At 39.6% G+C, this 20,703-nt stretch overlaps 1 protein-coding gene and 1 long non-coding RNA gene across 5 annotated transcripts in view; one reads left to right on the forward strand and one right to left on the reverse strand.

Moving 5' to 3' along the window:
• CDADC1 (cytidine and dCMP deaminase domain containing 1) overlaps positions 1–12,342 on the reverse strand; it is a 48,013-nt gene extending 35,671 nt beyond the window's left edge. For both annotated transcript variants that reach the window (XR_006962083.1, XM_047079592.1), the window contains exons 1-3: positions 12,173–12,342; positions 11,311–11,411; positions 4,480–4,554 (exon numbers count right to left, since the gene is read on the reverse strand). Coding sequence is in view for 1 of the 2 variants with exons in the window: in XM_047079592.1 (XP_046935548.1) it covers positions 4,480–4,554; positions 11,311–11,411; positions 12,173–12,254 (258 nt within the window). In the remaining variant the exon portion in view is untranslated. The remainder of the gene's footprint in view (positions 1–4,479; positions 4,555–11,310; positions 11,412–12,172) is intronic.
• An 86-nt stretch (positions 12,343–12,428) lies between these two features.
• On the forward strand, positions 12,429–20,607 carry LOC124512166 (uncharacterized). 3 transcript variants are annotated; one of them, XR_006962085.1, is made up of 4 exons: positions 12,429–12,635; positions 15,005–15,190; positions 17,278–17,435; positions 20,035–20,607. It is a non-coding gene; the product is annotated as an uncharacterized LOC124512166 (long non-coding RNA). The 3 variants fall into 3 exon arrangements; XR_006962087.1 differs by having other exon boundaries at positions 12,431–12,635; positions 15,077–15,190; positions 20,035–20,606; XR_006962084.1 differs by lacking the exon at positions 15,005–15,190 and having other exon boundaries at positions 12,431–12,635; positions 20,035–20,602.
• Positions 20,608–20,703: the final 96 nt, after the last annotated feature.

Genomic DNA, 20,703 nt, shown 5'->3' on the forward strand with positions numbered 1-20,703 from the left:
TTGAAACTCAGCTGCATAAAACCACTGAACAAGCCACTTGGCTTAACAAAGTGTATCCTTGCAGGGTGCCTGGGTGGGTCAATCGGTTAAGCATCTGACTCTTGATTTTGGCTCAGGTCATGATCTCATGGTTTGTGAGTTCAAGCCCTGCAATGGGCTCTGTGCTGACAGCATGGAACCTGCTTGGGATTCTCTCTCTTCTCTGTCTCTTTGCCTCTCCCCTACTCTCTCTTTCTTTCTCTTTCAAGGTAAAAAAAATAAACTTGAAAAAAAATTTTTTAATTAAAAAAGAAAAGAAAGTATCTCCCTCAACACTCCTTTAACTTATTTAATTTTGGTTGATTTGGGTGCTGGGGAACCACAGCTCCAAAAACACTCCAGATTTGGGGGATTACCCTGCCTATAATCATAGTAGTCTCTCTGGCACACTGTATTCTCTCAAATACAGCTTTCAATGTGTGCTCACAGCCGCTAACCACCAAACAAATCATCTCCTTCAGACCAGAATATCAGAAAAGAAATGAAGACAATAACTGACTTTAAAAATGTGAACCCAAAGTCATGATCTGTGAATACCACAAAGATTCAGCAAAAAAACCCACTAAAAACAAAAACAGAACCCATGGCGTGAATACCACACAGAGGATCAGCAAAACTGCAAGAATTTCAGAGCAATAGCTAGGGGTGGCACTAATGCCTTAAGTTTTGATCACATCTCTCAGGTGGAGTCGAGCAAGAGACAACAGGCCCCAAATGGGAGTCACTTGTGCCAAGTCCACATCACCAGACTGTCACCTAATGCCTAACCCAATTGCATTTTCGCCAGACTGGAATTTCCTGGTCAGTTTGTGAGGAAATCCACCTGGTAGACTCCTGTAGTCCCCCAAAAGAATGTGACCTTGGCTGAAACATTCCACTTTTTGCTAGCAACTTCCTTTTCTCGCCCCTTCTGCCTGTAGAAGTCTCCTATTTTTACAGCTTTGCAGAGCTCCTCTCTATTATATGACATGCTGCCCAATTCATGAATCATTGAATAAAACAACTAGACCTTTACATTTTCTCAGTTGAGTTTTGGTTTTTAACATATGTAATAATCATATCATATAGTATACTTGATTAATAAACTGAAAGTTTTGTTTAGTTCTTTATCTGGACACAGTTTGAACAAAAGCACATTTCTCATTAGGTCCAAAAACTTTTCTGAATGTTAGCTTTATACCAGAAATTTTCTAAATCTAGGCTTTCTTAACCAAACAATGAAGGATTTAACTATCATTAATTTGTCCTACTGAAAAATGAATACACTTTAACCTAGTAAAGGGCAAGAGCCAAGTCAATTTGCTTGCTTCTTATACCACCTAGTCCATAACTACTTAGTACTAAGCTTCTACATGGTAATAAGGAAAAATTTAGAAAACCCTATGATTCTATACATGGATAAGTGAAGCCCAGAGAAATTATGTGACTTTCTAAAAGATCCGCAGGTGGTAAAAGGCAGAACTAAAGCAGAGGTCATCTTAACTGTTAAAAGTTAAGTCAGTTAAAATACTGACTAAATAAAGAGAATTCTCAACTTCTTTCTAAAAACTGGCTCTACCCATTTTTAGCACTATGGCAGTCTAGACTAATGTGGTTAGGTCCCACCTCCTACAAATATATAGATTATTTACAATTAAAAAAAAAGGTTTTAAGTGTACAGTCAAGTTCAAAAGGAAGAAAGACTCACCCTGAGGTGTTACAAAGGAAGAGAGAACTCAAAGCCAGAGCCCGAGCCGGAAGCCTGAGCTACCTCAGCAGTATCCTACCCATAGCTTAAAAGCTGACTCTGCTTTTAAGCCCTGGAGGCTGGGGATGGGCTGGGATTCTAAAGAGGTATGAAATTAAAGCTAAAGTGTCCTAATTTACACTGATACTAATCAAAAAAGCTGGTGTAACAATGATAATATCAGATAAAACAGACTAAGTTAAAAAACAGTTCAATGTACGGCACAAAATAGTTTTATGCCATTTTCACAGGAAAGGTCTCTGAGGTATAGAATGTTAACCTGAATGTTGGCTTTGGGACAGATTGTTACAACATGAGGGGAATTTAGACTGAGAATAGGGTACTCATTATTCCCTACTTCCTTTCAAAGGGATTTTACTCTACAGTTACCCCAACAGGACACATTTGAAATTACTTTAAACATCTTAGAACAAGGCTATATTAACAGTCAAGTTTCAGGTTCAGCTATGAGTATAAATGTCTGCAACTATGGAGAATGATATTCTGTGAAATGCCTAAAAAGGAAAGAATAGAGAAAGTTTTATAGAATTCCCTTTCTGGGCTAAACGACCATTTCCTAAACTGTAAGGACACTTAAAAGGAATACAAAACTCTTTCTTTTACAAAATATATTTCCAAAAATATATCTAAAACATGAAAGATCTATATTGGCTTTTAAAATAAGTTTTACATTTATCTTGAATTTATGAGCTCTTTCCCCTTCCCATCCCCAAATTTCTTAATAGTTTTATGTCCTCTAAATACAAAGTATATGTTAGTATCTGCTTCTGAATACTTCCAGTGAGTTTAACTTCGGAAAAGAACTGCTAAGCCCTTATCAAAAGATCTCAGGATGCTAGAGCTCATTTTATTATACTGAACCAACTGTGACAAATGGAAATGGTTGCCATTAGATGATTTCAGATTTAGATTTTCTTAGTTAAGCAGGCAGAAATAAAGCCAGACACCCTGACCAAAAAAGACTTAAAAAAAAAAAAAAAAGTATAGTAATAAGTTGGAAGTGTACTCATCAATTTATTATTACAATAATCTTTTAGGCTAAGTTTATCACTCTTTTTGTCTAGAGTCGAGTTTTCACCTCAGAAAATCTCTTTTATTTTTCATTTTGTTTCCAGCTAAGGCCAAAATATCAAGTTTGAGACAAAGGCTTTTCCAATCCAAACTTAAAACAAAGCAAATAAAAGCCTAAGCTGCATTTCATTTTGCACTTCCATTTCCTGTAACTCCCAGAGGACTAAATCTTTTCAGGGGATCACTGTTCCGGATCTGAACTGCTTCACTTCACTGACGTCTTGGCAAGTCATCTACGTAATTTTAGTCACAGAGTTTTTACATGAAACATAAGCGAAAGAGGAACACCTGGCTGGCTCAGTCGGTTAAGTGTCTGACTTCAACGCAGGTCATGATCTCAGGAGTTCAAACCCCCCATCCAGCGCAGAGCCCACTTCGGATCCTCTGTCTCCCTCTCTCTCCACCCCTCCTTCCCCTGTGAGCTCTCTCTCTCTCTCTCTCTCAAAAAAACAAAACAAAAACAAACAAACAAAAAAACACTTAAAAAAAACATAAGCAAAAGAGGACAGTCTGTTTTGGTAAACAATCTAGTATATTAAATGGTGAGTCACTTTTTTTTTTTTTTTACCTTTGTCTTTCTTATAATTAAAAGTATCTAAATATTCAAAGACAAATTATTTCTATATTCTTGTTGGACAGGAAGAGTCAAGTCACTTTAGAGACTCACTCTCAGAACTAATCGGGAAATCTCCAGGAATGTATATTAGAGTCATCAAGGTAACTTTTCCCAAAATATACGTGTTTTGTCTCTTCTAGACACCCAATAAATTAAAATCTCTTTGGAAAACTCAGAAGATTAAAATAAGAAGGAAATACTATGCAATATTAAAAAGAACAAAGTTCATCTTACCAGCTCTGGGCTTTCATTTTACCCTTCGTATGAGCTAGTATATCAGCCTGCTGCTTTTCATGGATGCTGGCAGAAGACATGAAAACTCCTGGGTCATTCACAGCACAGCAAGCAGAATGAGCACAGTGTCTGTGATGGTTCCCTTGCCCACAAGTCCCATAGGGGCCATGCAGATGGGCCCAGATGGATTTCTGGACAGGAAACCCAGATGGGTTGTGTGATAGGAAAAGAACACCAACCCTGGGATTCTGTTGTTTTATCACAGACAGCAAGCAAATCTCCTCTCTGTCCCAGAGGGAGACATTACCTCAACCCTCAAGGTTGCTTGCTGCAAACACAACTCTGAGAAATGGTCTAAGTCAATAGTAATTAGGGCCTTGTGTTGTGTAAGAGGCCTTGTGTTCTTTAAACCAGCAAGATGTGTTGGAGTACGAGAGAACCAGATAAGAATGTTTCTCAATACATTTATATAAACTAATATGGAAATGTATCAAGAGTTAAGTGTGAAGATTAAAATAAAAAAGAAAGATGTAGGAGCATATTATAGAATAACCTATAATTATTTGTGTTTGTTTGGTTTTGTTATTTACAGGAGAGACATGTATAGTCTTGTAAATGCACAGAAAACTTTTAGAAGGGTATATATAAGAACCTGCCTTGGAAGTGGGAATGGGAAACCTGAGTATAAGAGGGACTTCTATTCTACTTTATACCATTCTTTTTGCTTTGTTATTACAAACACATGTCTTTTTAACAAATCATAAAAATTCACCTGTTTTTTATCAGTAGATATTCTGGCCACCTCCTCATTATCTCCTAAGGGTCCATGATTTCCCTCTTCCTTTTCCTAATTAAAAGCAGATTAAGGGAGAAAAAAGATTAGTACACAAAACACAGAATTAACTCAGTATTTCTTATTTGAAGGTTGTTTTTCTTGGCTTCGGATCATTCACTTTTTTTCCTGATGAAAGTCTGCACTGACTTCACACATTGCTCCGGTTCAAGTTCAGACTACTTAATCTAGTCTAAAGTAAGGCCTTTACAATCAGGCCCCTATATACTTTTCTAAAATACAGAAAGATTGAAAGTTATGGTCAGAAAATAAAATTCTGTAGTTTAAGATTTCAGAGTTGGGACAGTTTTGAGGAATAGTCCAGAGTGTGGCCATGGCTAAGAAGGACTAAAGGGCAATAGAAATAAATTAACTGGTTCATGCCCACCCAAGGATGCCAAAAAAAAAAAAAAAAAAAAAAAAAAAAAAAAAAGAAGAAATAAACTAATTGGAATTGGGAAGATAAGAAACTACACAGTAAAGGTATTAGATATGGATTGTGGTAGGCAGAATAATGGTCCCCCAAAGACGTGCCTGTCCCAATTTCTGGAGACTGTGACTCCATTACATGACCATGGCAAGACTGTAGCTGGAATTAAGGCTGCTAATCATCTGACCTTGAGATGCAGGATTATCTGGTGGGCCCAATGTAATTACAAGCATCCTTACAAGTGAAAGAGAGAAGCAAGAGAGTTAGTGCCAGTGTGATGCACCATGAGAAAGACTCAGCCTGCCAGTGCTGGCTTTAAAGACGGAGGAAGAGGTTCATGGTCCAAGACATGTGGGCAGCCTCTAGAAGCTGGAAAAGGCAAGGAAAGGGATTCTTCCCAGAGCCTCCAGAAGGAAAACAGCCCTGCTGACACTTTGATTTTAGCCTAGTGAGGCCCATTTCAGGATTCTGACTTCCACAACTGTAAGATAACTATGTGTGTTAAGCCACCAACTTTGTGGTAATTTGTTATAGAAGCAATAGGACACTAACATAAGGATGTCCACAAGTAAAACTTGAAGTAGAAAGTTTTGAGCCAGGGACCAAACTCCTTCATTTATTAATTCAACAAATATTTATTGAATCCTTGCTCTGTGCTAGCCACAGACCTAGCTGCTTAGGATGTAGCCCTTACAGAGCTTATGACACAGGAAAGTGACTATGAAGTGAGTAGATAATTAAGACAGAGTGATACAGCAGAATTCTGTGAGCCCCGAAATAGGTGGGATACGTAATAAATTAGAGAAAGTTTGAAAGTGCGAATGGCAAACTTGGTGAATGTTAACCTCTTAGTCTGAAAAAACAAAGGGTGGATGCTAGAAAAGGAATAACCTCTAAGAAATGAATAAGAAAAGCCACATCCTGGGAATAAGGTTTCTATTCCAGCAGAACAGGAAGTGGAGAAAGAGATGATGTTGGTAGTGAAATGGTGGGGGTGTGGATGGTAGCAGTGGTGATGGTGATTACATGAATGATAACAATAACAATACCTAACAGTGAGTGTTTCCCAAGTAGCAAGCTCGAAATTATCTCTTTTAATCCTCACTTTACAGAGTTGCTCCTATATTGTTCCAATTTTACAAATAAGGAAATTGTGGCTGAGAGAGATTAAATAATTTGACCAAGGTCACACAGCTAATAAATGGGAGAGCCAGGATCTGAGCCCTAAATCCACCGTCTTAACCATGATGCTATCTGCTACTGTTCTGGAAAAGTACAGTGAGTACACAATGGGAAGAGTTGGAAGACAGGGATAATATATGATGTGTAGAGAAAAATGAAGCAATAATGCAGTTACTCTAATTCTTATACTAAAGTAATATTCAGGAAATTAGATATGTTTAACTTAACTAAAATGAAAAGCCAAACCAATAGGAGAAATTATTATTTTAAAACAACAGCCATTTTCAATAGTGCTGATTTCTAGTCTAAAAGTTTTAATTAAATGTGCTTTTCCCTTGACAGCTCAGAGCCTGGAGCCTGCTTCAGATTCTGTGTCTCCCTCTCTCTCTGCCCCTCCCCTGTTCATGCTCTGTCTCTCTCTGTCTCAAAAATAAATAAAAACATTTTAAAAAATGTGCTTTTCCCAAGAAGTCTCATAAACCAGTAGTTTCTCTCCCACTCATTTATCTAGTTTTGGGCTGGATTCTTAAAACTTCTTAGGTCTTAAGGCATAAAATGTAACAATGTATACTTGGCTAAACAATCCTCAAGGAACATCCATACAGTGTAAATGTTTGGCAACACAGAAAATCTCAGATATAGTCGTATTTAGAAGTGGTTGTAAGTTAGCGCACCTGGGTGGCTCAGTTGGTTAAGCATCTGACTTCAGCTCAGGTCATGATCTCATAGTTCATGGGTTCAAGCCCCATGTCGGGCTCTGTGCTGACAGCTCAGAGCCTGCCGCCTGTTTTGGATTCTGTGTCTCCCTCTCTCTCTGCCCCTCCCCCACATGTGCTCTGTCTCTCTCTCAAAAAATTAAATAAACATTAAAAAAATTTAAAGAAGGGGCACCTGGGTGGCTCAGTCACTTAAGCATCCGACTTCAGCTCAGGTCATGATCTCACGGTCCATCCATGAGTTCAAGCCCCACGCTGGGCTCTGTGCTGACAGCTCAGAGCCTGGAGCCTGCTTCAGATTCTGTGTCTCCCTCTCTCTCTGCCCCTCCCCTGCTTGCACTCTGTCTCTTTCTCAAAAATAAACAAATATTAAAAAAAAAAACCAACCAAATACCTTTAAAAAATTTAAAAGAAAAAAAAGAAGGGGTTGTAAGTTAAAGTATACTGAAGCTGGTAAAAATAAATGACAATCTAAATGTCCAGTACTAAGGGAATACACATGGTACATCAATACAATGGATTGTTATGCAAACATTAAAAAGATAATGGCAAACACATATGGCACATGGTATGTGCCAGTCACTATCTAAGAGCTTTATAAATACTAATTCAACCACTTTTCATAAAAGCCCCATATGGTATGTACCAGCTACATCCTACTTTACAGATGAGGAAGTTGAGAGAGGTAAAGCTACTTACTCAAGATTACACAACTAGTAAGAAATGGAGCTCAGATGTGAACCCAGCTAGGCTAACTACAAAACCACTAGCTATTCTTAAACTATTAGACTAAGTTGCTGTTTCAATGTTTATAATAGTATTACAGCATAAGCATTTTCCTACGTTAAGTGAAAAAGGCTGGATCCAGGGGCGCCTGGGTGGCGCAGTCGGTTGGGCGTCCGACTTCAGCCAGGTCACGATCTCGCGGTCCGTGAGTTCGAGCCCCGCGTCGGGCTCTGGGCTGATGGCTCAGAGCCTGGAGCCTGTTTCCGATTCTGTGTCTCCCTCTCTCTCTGCCCCTCCCCCATTCATGCTCTGTCTCTCTCTGTCCCAAAAATAAATAAACGTTGAAAAAAAAAAATTAAAAAAAAATTAAAAAAAATAAAAAAAAAAGAAAAAGGCTGGATCCAGATCCAGAATGAAATGAGAAATCAAAGCCATTAATAATATGTGGAGCCAGGCTGAGGGTTGAGGGAGTGACTAAGAAATAGGGAGTGGGGCACTTGGGTGGCTCAGTCTATTAAGCATCCGACTTCGGCTCAGGTCATGATGTCACAGTTGGTGAGTTTGAGCCCCACGTCGGGCTCTATGCTGACAGCTCGGAGCCTGGAGCCTGCTTGGGATTCTGTGTCTCCCTCTCTCTCTCTCTCTCTCTCTGCCTCCCCCCCGTTTGTGCTCGGTCTCTCTCTCTCTCTCAAAAATAAATGAACATTTAAAAAATTAAAAAAAAAAAAGAAAAAGAAATAGGGAGTAACAATGCATAACAGTTTTAATAATGTTAACATTTCACATAGGAATTGGAAGAGAAAACTACTCCAAGAGATACCATCTTATCAGGAAGAGTAAATACCGGTATACATACAGACTTTATACCCTCACAAAAATCAACTCAAAATGGATCATAGACCCAAATGTAAAACACAAAACTATAAAACTCCAATAAATAACATAGGAGAAAACCTAGATGACATTGGGTATGGCGATGACGTTTTGGATGCACAAAGGCATGCTCCATGAAAGAAATCAGTGATAAACTGGACTTTATTAAAAGGAAAAACTTCTCCTCTATGAAAGACATGTCAAGAGAATGAGAAGAGAAACCACAGACTGGGAGAAAATATTTGCAAAAGACACATCTGATATAAGACACTTATCCAAAATAACAAAGAACTCTTAAAACTTAACAATAAGAAAACAACCAGACTAAAATATGAGCCAAAGACCTTAACAGACACCTCACCAAAAAAAATATACAGACGACAAATAAGCATATGAAAAAATGCTCCACATCACATGTCATGAGAGAAATGCAAATTAAAACAAGATACCACTACCTGCTTCTTGGAATGCCCCAAATCCAGAACACAGACAACACCAAATACTGGAGAGGATGTGAAGCAACAGGAACCCTCATTCATTGCTGGTGAGAATGCAAAATGGTACAGCTACTTTGGAAGACAGTTTGGTAGTTTCTGACAAAACTAAATACACTCTTTATCATACAATCCAGCAATCATGCTCCTTGGTATTTACCCAAAGGAAGTGAAAACTTATGTCCACACAAAAATTTGCATACAGATATTTATAGCAGCTTCATTCATAATTGCAATAACTTGGAAGCAACCAAGATCTCCTTCAGCAGGTAAATGGATAAATAAAGTGTGTACATCCAGACAATGGATCTTACTCAGCGCTAAAAAGAAGGCAGTGATCAAACCATGAAAAGGACATGTGGGAACCTTAAATGCATATTGCTGAGTGAAAGAAATCAATCCAAAAAGGCTACATACTAATATATGATTCCAACTATATGATGTTCTGGGAAAAGCAAAATTATGGAGACACTTAAAAAAAAAAATCAGTGGTTTGCCAGGGTTGGGGGTGGAGGAAAGATAAATAGGTGAAGCACAGAGAATTTTTAGAGAAATGAAAATATTCTGTATGATACCATAATGATGGTTACATGCATTAAACATTTGTCCAAACCCACAGAAGATACACCACCAAGACTGAACTATAAAGTAAAATGTAGACTTTGGGTGATCAGGGTGTGTCAATGTAGTAGGTTCATCAATTGTAGCAAATGAACCACTCTGAAGAGGATGTGGTTAATGGTGGATATCACGTGGGGTAGGGGGACAGGGAGTACACAGGAAATTTGTATACTTTCCCGGAAACTTTGCTGTGAACCTGTAAGTGCTTTAAAAAGATAAAGTTCTAATTGTCAATAAGTTAATTCCTTAATTCCCTGTTAAAATTCTTCAATGTGGTCCCTACTTATAAAATCTAAACTCCCTTGGAAGGCATACAATATTTTTTATTAGCTGATTCCTGTATACGTTTCCAAGTTCATCTTTAGTCTCTTCCCTCCACCTAACTTCACCCTCCTCCGTGAGGACCACAAATTCTCTTACTCCTCCAGATGTTTCCATATGGAGTCCCTTGGCTTGGCAAATACCTACTCATTCTTCATGTCTCAGTGCAAATGCAGCCTTCCCAGTGCATCTTTCCCTCACTTCCCCATGTAGCACCTGGCCTGCAGTCTTCAGTCGTGGTAGCATCTCTGCTTATACTTGGTACTTGACTCTGCCATCCAATTGCATCTTAATTGTTTAAATGCTTAATTTTAGTCTCCGTTAGAAAATAAGAACCAAATCTTTTCTTTTTGTATCTCCAGTGGCAAGCACATAGCCATATCCACCATAATGAAGACATCAAAAAGAAAACGAAAAAGAGACGGTTATGAATGACCTTGTAAGAGTACTGTGGGAATTTAAGGATTTATAAAAAATCATTTTGTGGAATATGTGAAACAACCTTTCAGCACAATTACTGACAAGTTGGAAACTTCCATAAACAGATGCAGAATACAAGTACAATTTTGCAAGAGAAGAAAAGCACAAATCCTGTGCTTAAAAAAAGATGGAAGGAAAGTACCAAAATATTAAAAGCGATGTTGTCAGAATGGTAAGAAGCCATGGGGTAATTTTCCCCCTTTCCTCTTTTTCAAACAATGTCTTAAATGCTTAAGTAACCTAATACTACACTCCATATATGGCCTTGGTCCCCTAAAACATTGAGAACCTACCATCATGCCACTCAAAGCACAGAGGAAAATGATGAGACAGTAGCACCTTGCTGCCCAAGGGCTGGAGAAAGTAAAGCTGTAGAATGTATGTGCTTCAAATCCACTGGCTTCTAGGACTATCTTTTTATACATTCCTAATCTGTTTTGATCACCTCTTTGAGATCCAAAAAAGAGACTTATTTAGGAACAAGAAATCAATTAGCACTCACAGATCACCTATTACAAAAGTAGATGCTAAAGGGGTATAAATAAGACATGGAAAAATAAGGTAAAATAAGACATGATTTCAACCTTCAAGTAATTTAGTTTGGTGGGAGAGGAGGAAAACTACTCACATGAAACATCAACTGTATACAACTGAATGATAAATTATGTAATCTAATTGTCCAAACCAACATATAAATACCATTAATATCTGATAAACATGGCATAGTCTGAGATGGTTAACAATTCTATTTTTAGATTAGAAAGATGAGCTATTACAGCCATGAGTTACAAATACCACACTAAACCACAAAAGTACTTTGCAAATTTTAAGGTTTTTGAGTTTGTTTTTAAGTGTGACAGAAACTGAAACAATCAAATCTTAGACCACTGCTTTTCTAAGTGAGAAAAACTATGGAAACAAAATATACCTGAGATTTTTGTCTTTGGGCTGTATTTACTGTTGGGAAGAGCTCCATCCAGAGACTGAGCAGAGTGAAAAGGTTGACTTTAGAAAGCCTTGGTATTTGACCTACAAAAGAGAGGCAGACACTTTAAAATTTTACTAATGATGAAAATAGGAACTAATACTCAAGGCCGTTTGGGTGCTAATGCCTTAACTCAGTTGCATTAGTAGGAGGCAGAAAAAAAGGATATGCGGACAAGACAATCAAGGGCAAGGAGACTGGCTACAACCTCACTTTCAGCGACCTCCTCTGGCACTTTTCAAACTTGGGCCCTTTCTCCGGCCCTCACATGTCAAGGGTAAAAATGGCACAATTGATACAAGTAACTATGGGAACAATCCAAAGGAAGTTATGAGAAGTCCCTGCATCTGATGTCAACGTGGAGCAAGCTTTTCTTTAAATTGAGGTGTTGCAAAAAGGGCAGTTGAGGTGACCTTTGCTGGCAAGGCATTGAAATACAGGAAAGCGTCACGTGTGGTTCATTTGGAAATCAAGTCAAAAGCACGGAATTTTCAAGCTCAATACTCGAGATCCCAGCTCTAGGTCCTGAGAGGAAGAGGAAGAGGAAAAGGAGAAGGAAAAGGGGCCGGGGGTGGGGGGGGTGGGGAGGGGTGGGCTGTGAGCGCGACTTCAAAAGCGGGTGCTGCCGGGCCAGGGGTTGGTTCCCCTGTGACAGAGGCAAGAAAGCGCCTAGGGCGGGAATGAGACGTCCCGGGGCAGAAGCTCAGGCGAAGAGGGGCAGGCAGGGAAAGCGGAGTTAGTCGGAGGCAGAGGCTCAGGGCAGAGCGAAGGCTGGGGTGGCAGCAGCAGGGTCCGGGACACTCACCAGTCATGCTGCCAGTCTGGGTGCTGACTGACCGCCCGGCCCCCGCGCTCTCCAGATTTTGCATCTGCCCTGCTTCTTTCATCCCAAGCCTAGCGGCCTCTGCTGCCCAGAATACCTCTCGCTGTCCGGCATGATCTTGGCCCCAGCGGCTCCACCTCTAGCCTCCTCCCAGCAACTGTACGGTAACCGCCAACTCGGCGCAGCCAGCTGACGTCAGAACTTGGCCGCCACTTCCGGGAGCCTTGTCTGTTGCGTTAGCGAGGCGTGGACGCGGTGACGAGAGGCTGCCCCTCTAGGGGCTGCCGGTTAGTTAAGAAGCGCTGCGCGATAAATCATTTAAGGCCCGAATTTAGCTGTCTTCGCTGGTTTTGCTGAAGGCCAACTGAGGATGTTTTGGCCTGGAAGTCCCAGGATGTACACACTCTAATAGAGTGATGAAGCCTGCGCAGACTTGAGAGTTTTGGTGAGAGAGTGAAGGGGAATTGAAATGGAAAGCTGCCCCATCGGTCACCGTCGAGATCTTAGAGAAGGGAGGAGGTGTTGGGGGGTTCGGGGGCGCGGGGCTGGGCGGCCCAGGTGGTTGCTACCATCAGTGATTGGACAGTCCTTAGGAACTCAGTGCCAGGGACAGCCATAGGGACGTTCTGATTTTCATCAACATAAATCTCAAGGGGTGCAACTGTGATTATGAAAAAGGTGTGTGGGGGGGGGGAGGGGGAGTACTCTTGGGAAATATGAGAAGTACCTGATATTGTAGACTTGTGACCAATGCATGTTATTTGATTACTTAATAAGTGTTCCAGGCTGGAGTCAAATTGAAGCTCCACCCTTCCTCCCCAGTGACTCAGAGCCCAGTTTCCATAACCAACCCCTTATGTTATCATAACTTGAAATACTGACAAATAGCAAGACATAAAAACTGCTTTTTGAAAGCAAAAGCTGAACATTATTAAAATACATTATCTTGTGAAGGACTGAAGGGAATCTTCAGTGATGATGGGTATGGCTATGGTTCCTTAATTTCCACTACTGTATAGTATTTCATTGTAGCTATATACCACAATTTATTTATTTAGAATGGCTAAAATAAAAAGTGCTGACAAACCAAATATTGACAAGGATGCAGACAGCTGGCTATCTCATACATTGTTGGGAGGAATATAAAATGGCACAGACACTTTGGAACAGTTTGACAGTTTCTTATAAATATATGCTTGTCCTGTCACCCAGCAATCATACTCCTGGGTATTTATGCTAGAAAAATGAAAACTTAGGTTCACACAAAACTCTGTATATGAGTGTTCATAGAAAGCTTTATTTGTAATAGTCAAAAACTGGAGGGGCGCCTGGGTGGCGCAGTCGGTTAAGCCTCCGACTTCAGCCAGGTCACGATCTCGCGGTCCGTGAGTTCGAGCCCCGCGTCGGGCTCTGGGCTGATGGCTCAGAGCCTGGAGCCTGTTTCCGATTCTGTGTCTCCCTCTCTCTCTGCCCCTCCCCCGTTCATGCTCTGTCTCTCTCTGTCCCAAAAATAAATAAACGTTGAAAAAAAAATTAAAAAAAAAAAACTGGAAAAAAGCCAAACAACCTTCAGTGAATGAATAGACAACAAACTAGAGAACATCCTTGCCGTGGAATACTACTCAATAAAAAGGAAGGATACATACATCAACTTGGATGGATCTCCAGGACATTGTGTTGAGTGAAAAGAAAAAAAAAACAGTCTTAAAGTGTTATGTACTGTATGATTATATTTATGTACCATTCTCAAAGTGTGGTGATGGAGAACAGATCAGTGATTGCCAAGTGTTATGGTTGGGAGAAGGGTACCACTAAGAGGTAACACAAGGTTGGGCACTGACTGGCATCGAAAATAGTGTGTTAAAAACTAGTGAAATCCAAGTAGGGTATATACCTGAATTAATAGTATTGTACCAATGTCAGTTCCCTGGTTTTCCCAATGTGCTATGATAATATATTATCATTGCAGAAGCTTAGAGAAAGGCACATAGGAACTATTATTTCTGCAACTTGTTTGAGTTTTAAACTCTTTCAAAATAAAAAGATATAGCATCTGTATCATATATATGTATATATATGTGATTATATATTAAATATATATTTATTAAATATCTTAAATATATTTATAATATATTTAAAATTTTAATATATTTAATATACATTAAATATATAGTGTATATATACATTATATATATATATATATATATATATATATATATATATATAATCCTTAATCTCCAGAAGTCAAATCTACCCTTTGAACAACCATTAGCTTTGTTGCTCATGTCCTTCTCTTTGGATTTCTGTTTTCATTCCATTTTTAGTCTCATAGTATTTCAGAGTAATACTCTGAGTAAATACTCTGATTATTTCCTTTACTTTCTTGCTAGTTCAGCCATATTTTATTTAGCATTTTTTAGTACTTTGTCACAAATTTTTTGGGGCTATCTTATCTACAATATTACTGGATATAATGGTTCTGCTGCAAAGGAGAATAAGGACTAAAAAGGAGTACAAGACAAATGCTACCTCAGTGCTAAGAAATGGGACAAGCTCAGTTCAGGTGAGCACAACAAAACCCAGCTTAATCAATAAGATGGTTTTAAAATCAATAAATAATTCTTTATATCAAGTGGAAAGAGCATGGACTTTGATGTCAGACAGATAAACTATATTCACACTCTAACCACCCAAGTTATTTACTAGCTAATTTATGAGTTAGCCGAGACTAAGTTAGCTGTGGGTAACAAATAACCACCAAATCTCAGTGGCTTGCCACAACAAAGGTTTCTTTCTGGCTCACATATGCTGCAGCTCTGCTCCTGTGGATTGGCTCTGGGATCTAGGCTAAAGGAGCAGCCTTTGGATATTCTTTTTTCCTGGCAGAAGGAAAAGAGATGGCAGAACCACATGATGACTCTTAGAGCAAGTCTCACGTCAAGCCAGACTCCAGTGAGATGGGATGTGTAATCCTGTTTCAGGGACATGCTGAAAAGGCAGGTACAGCAAATACCCTGACAGTAATGCAATATTAGTGAATTAAACTTACTAATCATAGATCCTTTGCCTGTCACTTCATGTCTTGTCAGTAAAAAGAACTCCCATATCCCCCTTTCCCAGAATCTGCAGTTTTCAACCTTTTATCACATTTGTACCATTTTTTTGTTATTCTGTTACATTTGCACACCTCCCCCACCCCATTCTTTTTCTGAATCACTTGAGAGTAGGTCACAGACGCCTTGTCCAATCCCCTCTTGAAAACTTCAGTATGCATTTCTACAAAACAAGGACACTCTAGCACATGCTAATTCAGCAGTCCAAAACAGGAAATCAGCACTGATCGAACACTACTGTGCAATCCACAGACCCTATTCAAAATTTGAAAAGTGTTTCAACGTGTCATTTCTATTCTGGTACAGCATCCCATTCAGATTCACTGAGTTTTGCCCTTCATTATTTTCCTTCAACCTGGGACATTTCCTCAGTCACTACTAAAGTCATTTTGCCTTCTGTAATTGATCAGTATTTTGTGAAGAGAAATTCCCCAAACTATGCTAACATCCTATACCAATCAAACCTCTACATACCAACTTTAGCATTTATTGGTGAATCCCACATGAATTAATCACCATTTGAAAAATTTTTTTTAAATGTTTATTTATTTTTGAGACAGAAAGACAGAGCGAACGGGGGAGGGTCAGAGAGAGGGAGACACAGAATCTGAAGCAGGCCCCAGGCTCTGAGCTGTCAGCACAGAGCTCAATGCGGGGCTCGAACTCACAGACTGTGAGATCATGCCCTGAGCCCAAGTCAGATGCTTAACTGACTGAGCTACCCAGGTGCCCCAATTAACTACCATTTTAATGGCTGTCCAATTGTGATTTCTTATTTCCATAATTCTTCCTACATATAGTAGTTGTCATTCTAAAATAAGGAAGAGCTTTTCCCTCTTCCTCATTCATTCATTCATTCATTCATATCTATATGGGCTTACAATTCCCATTTTGTTCAATGGGCTGTAATCTGCTATTTATTTTAGTGCTCAAATTGTCCCATATTTGATGAAATCCTCAAGTTGTGTCTTTTATCCTTTTGATACACCCTCATCGATCATTGAGCACTTCTTTACATTCTAGTACAACAAGATGCTCCAGACTCATCTTCTACATTCTCCGCACCAGACTTAGAGTCAACTATTTCCCCAAGGAGCCCTGGTTCCTTTTAGTGTTTAAAAACTAAGATCTAGGCAGTAAGTGTGCTCATTGCTACTACTATGTTATTACTACTAGACCCTCTGAGAAGATAGACCTAGAAAATATATTAGTATCTATATACATATATACATATACTCATGTGTCTCTTTCAGCAGCTATCTGTCTCTTTAAGAGTTCACAATGAGGGGCGCCTGGATGGCTCAGGTCCTGATCTCGTGGTTTGTGGGTTTGGGTCAAGCCCCACATGGGGCTCTGTGCTGACAGAGCCTGGAGCCTGCTTTGGATTCTGGGTCTCCCTCTCTCTCTGCCCACTAACATTCTGTCTCTCAAAAATAAGTAAGTGTTTTAAAAAAGCATTGACCCCTTCAATTCTGGTCTAGCACATCAGGGTTATTTCTAGCCTCTCCCTTTGCCGTATTTGTAAATCTCTTCTTGAACAGCAAGAAACCTCATTCCCATTATCCTCAATATAGTTTCTTCTCTTTTGCTTTCCTTCTCCCCCACCCCAATTCCTGTAATCTAATTTCCTTAGCACATTGGTTGCTTCCTTGGCTTCCCCACCCATGCTGCTGCTGCTGTCACAGCCCCTTTGGCCTCTAAGGGAAGGGAGGAGAGGGGAGGGGAGGTAATGGGAGGCTATAAAATAGTTTTGAGTGAATTATTCAGAGAGGGAAGAAAGAAGACATGAAGGGAGGGAGGGATGTACAGTGTTAATAGGTTTATCACAAATTTTCTTGAAGTCTAAATGGTCCCAAATAGCACAGTGCCTGGCAAAGCATAGGTGCTCAATATCATTAATTATTGTCCTTCCCTTCTTTGTCTTCCATTTGTTTATTCTCTATAGAAAACCTGAAACTTCTCCTTTTATTCTAGGTCCTATTGGTTGGGAATACTAGTCCCAGCAGTGTGTTTATTTGAACAGAAACTTCTCACAACGAAACAAGCAGAGGTGGCATGGAGCCCATCATAAAGACGTGGCATCGATACTGGACTTGTTCCTATGCTGGTGTGTGGCAGAGACCACATACCTGGTTAGTAGAGAAAGTGTACCTCCCACTCAGTCTTGCTCTCTTACATGAAAGGCACATCATGACCAGTGACTCTGTCTTCTGCAAGCCTGGAGATGAGGTGGCCACAAGACTGATAGGGACTGCTGGTGGCCAGTGCACCCTTGTGGACAGTATTGGCCCTAATTTGGTCATTTTAAGCAAGGATGTAACCATAAACACCACCCTGCGTCCAGAAATTAAGGTTTCCTAAACAATTCTCAGAAGGCAGTTCCTGGCAGCACTTAAACCCCAAGAAAGCAAAGAGAAGCCTGAAACAAAATCCAGATGCCTTTCACAGAACATTCGCTTTGTTATGGAGGGCAGTGCTGCCAAAGAGAAATGACCTCTCAGGCTTACCATACATTGTCCCAAACGGTGTCCTCAGAAAAGTAAACGTAGTGCCACATAGATTAATGTGCTACAAAGTAAGAATGTCCAGGAACCTTGGGAATGTCTGTGCTCCCATGAGATGGAAAGGATCAGCAAGCCCACTTCCCGTATTGTCTGTCCTGAGGCACTCTGCCAGAAGGCCATCCAACAGGTGCCTGGGCATCACGGTCCATATCTCAGCAACTTTTGGGTCCTCATTTGTGTGGCACCCTCTGGAATGGTTTGGACCTTCCTTCCTTCCTTCCTTCCTTCCTTCCTTCCTTCCTTCCCTCCTTCCTTCCCTCCCTCCCTCCCTCCCTCCTTCCTTCCTTCCTTCCTTCCTTCCTTCCTTCCTTCCTTCCTTCCTTCCATTTTTGAGAGACAGAGAACTGTGAGTTCATGACCTGAGCGGAAGTCAGATGCTCAACCGACTGAACCACCCAGGTGCCCCTGGTTTGAGTATTTCTAAATCAGCATCCTTGAAGAAGTCCTGTAATTAGACATGTTAGAAATCAACAGAAGAGACTAGAGGGACATAAAAGGAGGGAATAGAGAGGGAGTTGATGGAATATCTACTATGCATCAGACACCTTATGTAACAAATAATGATAACAGAAGAGTATCTTACTGAGTATTTACTGTGTTCCGTTCTAGCTACTTTGCACATATTATTTACACCTTCCAACAAACTTGTGAAGTGGGTATCATTATTATTACCCCTACTTAGAGGATCGAAGATATTGAGTAACTTGCCCAAACACTATGGCTTGAAAGATGTGGGAGCAAGATACAAGTGTACATTACTTTGTTTAATATAATTCTATGATATAGATGTTTATCATCTCCATTTTACAGATGAGGAAACTAAGGCCCCTGGAGCACCAACATCAGTATCACTCAGGAGCTTGTTAGAAATGCAGTCTTGGGCCCCAGTTTAGATCTATGGAGCCAGAAGCTGGACAGAACCACTGGACAGGACCAGAGGGCTCCAGCAGGTCTTAAACTTGCACATGGGTAAAAGTCACTTGGAGACTATGTTAAAACCCTGATTCCAGGGGCCAGCCACTAAAGACTCTGAGTCTCTGGTATTTAGCAGTAGTATTTTGGCGCTCTATAGAATTGCTTCTACCAAGTACTAAGATGATGTGTTTGGTATCCCATCATCTATCAACATTAGCTGATGTTAAAAATTAAGCAAAATGTTCATACTAGTTAAGGAATAGGTATCAATGTTTTATTTAGTTCGGGGGTTGGCATGCTTTCTGTAAAGGCCCAGAGAGCAAATATTTTAGGCTTTAGGGACCATTCAGTCTCTCATATATCATGAAAGTAGCCATAAGCAATATGTAAATGAATGAGCGTGTAGATGTTTTCTAATACAATTCAATGAACACTTCCTTCATCTGGCTTATAACAGAGAATGTCCAGTGATATCAATGAGACCTAGTTCAGCATGCATTTGAGCATTGGAGCTTTAAATACTTGGAGAGGAAAGGACTCTAAGTAAAACAGCTGATACTAGAGGGGAGGAAAACAATTTTACTCTACCCTTCTAGATTCTTGGCTGAGAACTCTCCCATCTCCATAATAAAGACAGATTAACAAGATAAAACAAAAAATTTCAATTACATATGTAAGGGAGCCCCTCAAAGATATGAGACTCAAAGCTGGCCAGGCAGTTGAGATTTACATACTGTTCTGAGCTAAGGAGAAGGATAGAGGTTTGGGGCTTCAAAGAGGAGGAAGACAATTCTCAGGAAGATGAGAAGAGTAAATTAAATGTTTGGTAAGCAAATGTTTTTCCTGCCACACAGATAAGTCTCTCAGATGAAAAAGCTTTCTCTGATAATGGCTCTCTTCCTGGTATGGGCGCCCTTTCTAATATTTTTTAGGCAGTTAAGAAGGAGATAAAAAGCTTTTCCTGAGACTACCAGGCTTTGATTATCTTCAGCTCAAAATAATTCACATGCCAAAGTAGCATATTTTGGGGTGGCTTATTCTGAACCTCCTCAATACAATATTCCCGGTTAACTTTCTTCAGCTGAATCATAACACCTTTTCCACTGGGCTAGAAAATCCTAATCCTTTATCAGGTTCTTCAAGGTAACCTCTCACCTGCAGGGCTATAAATTGCCACTGCTTCTATCTAGTATGTTACAAATTAAAAAAAAAAAAAAACTTGACAAGTAATCCTCATTTTATCATTTTCCAGGTGTGCAGTAATTTTTCTCATTGGCAGTAGAAGAAAAAGCCCTGTGAAGTTCAGTACTGTTTGCTGTAAAGATTATCGTTGAAGACACAGTTTTCTAGCTTATAGGATGTTACCTTGGAGTACCCACAGGGTAAATTCTCCTGTCTGCACTAAGTCATGTAACCTCCCCAATCAGACACCGGGAATGAGTTTCGTGTCCTCGCTCTCTCTGGTATAATCTTATTTTATCTACACTCATTTGTACTTACTTCCTACTTTCCCCATTAACTTAATTTTTATCTTATTTTTGGCATTTTTGTAAATTGCCTTATGTTCTTTTTGGAATACAAATTTATTTAAATAAAGAGGATGTTCAAATTTGAGGATTCCTTAGTTTCATGTGGCTTGAGAAGGAAGAGGAAATGAAGCTGATATTTGCATACTCAGAAAAATACATATGATGTCCTTTATAGCAACTTAAATGTAATACACTCATATTTACATCATCACTTATATGACAAAGGTTGTATGTTCTTAGTTCACATATCACACATGCCTCACCTAAAGGGATCTAAATTATCTAGACAGTTACTCTGCAGTGTTTCTTTTTTGTTTTGTTTTTCAAACTTATTTTATTAAAAATTGTTAACATTTATTTATTATTGAGAGACAGAGAGAGACAGAGCATGA

This window comes from Lynx rufus, unplaced genomic scaffold, assembly GCF_022079265.1.
Source record: "Lynx rufus isolate CCGP_SWC_20201006 ecotype Redwood Valley unplaced genomic scaffold, mLynRuf1.p SCAF_1, whole genome shotgun sequence".
In the NCBI taxonomy this organism is placed as follows: domain Eukaryota; kingdom Metazoa; phylum Chordata; class Mammalia; order Carnivora; family Felidae; genus Lynx; species Lynx rufus.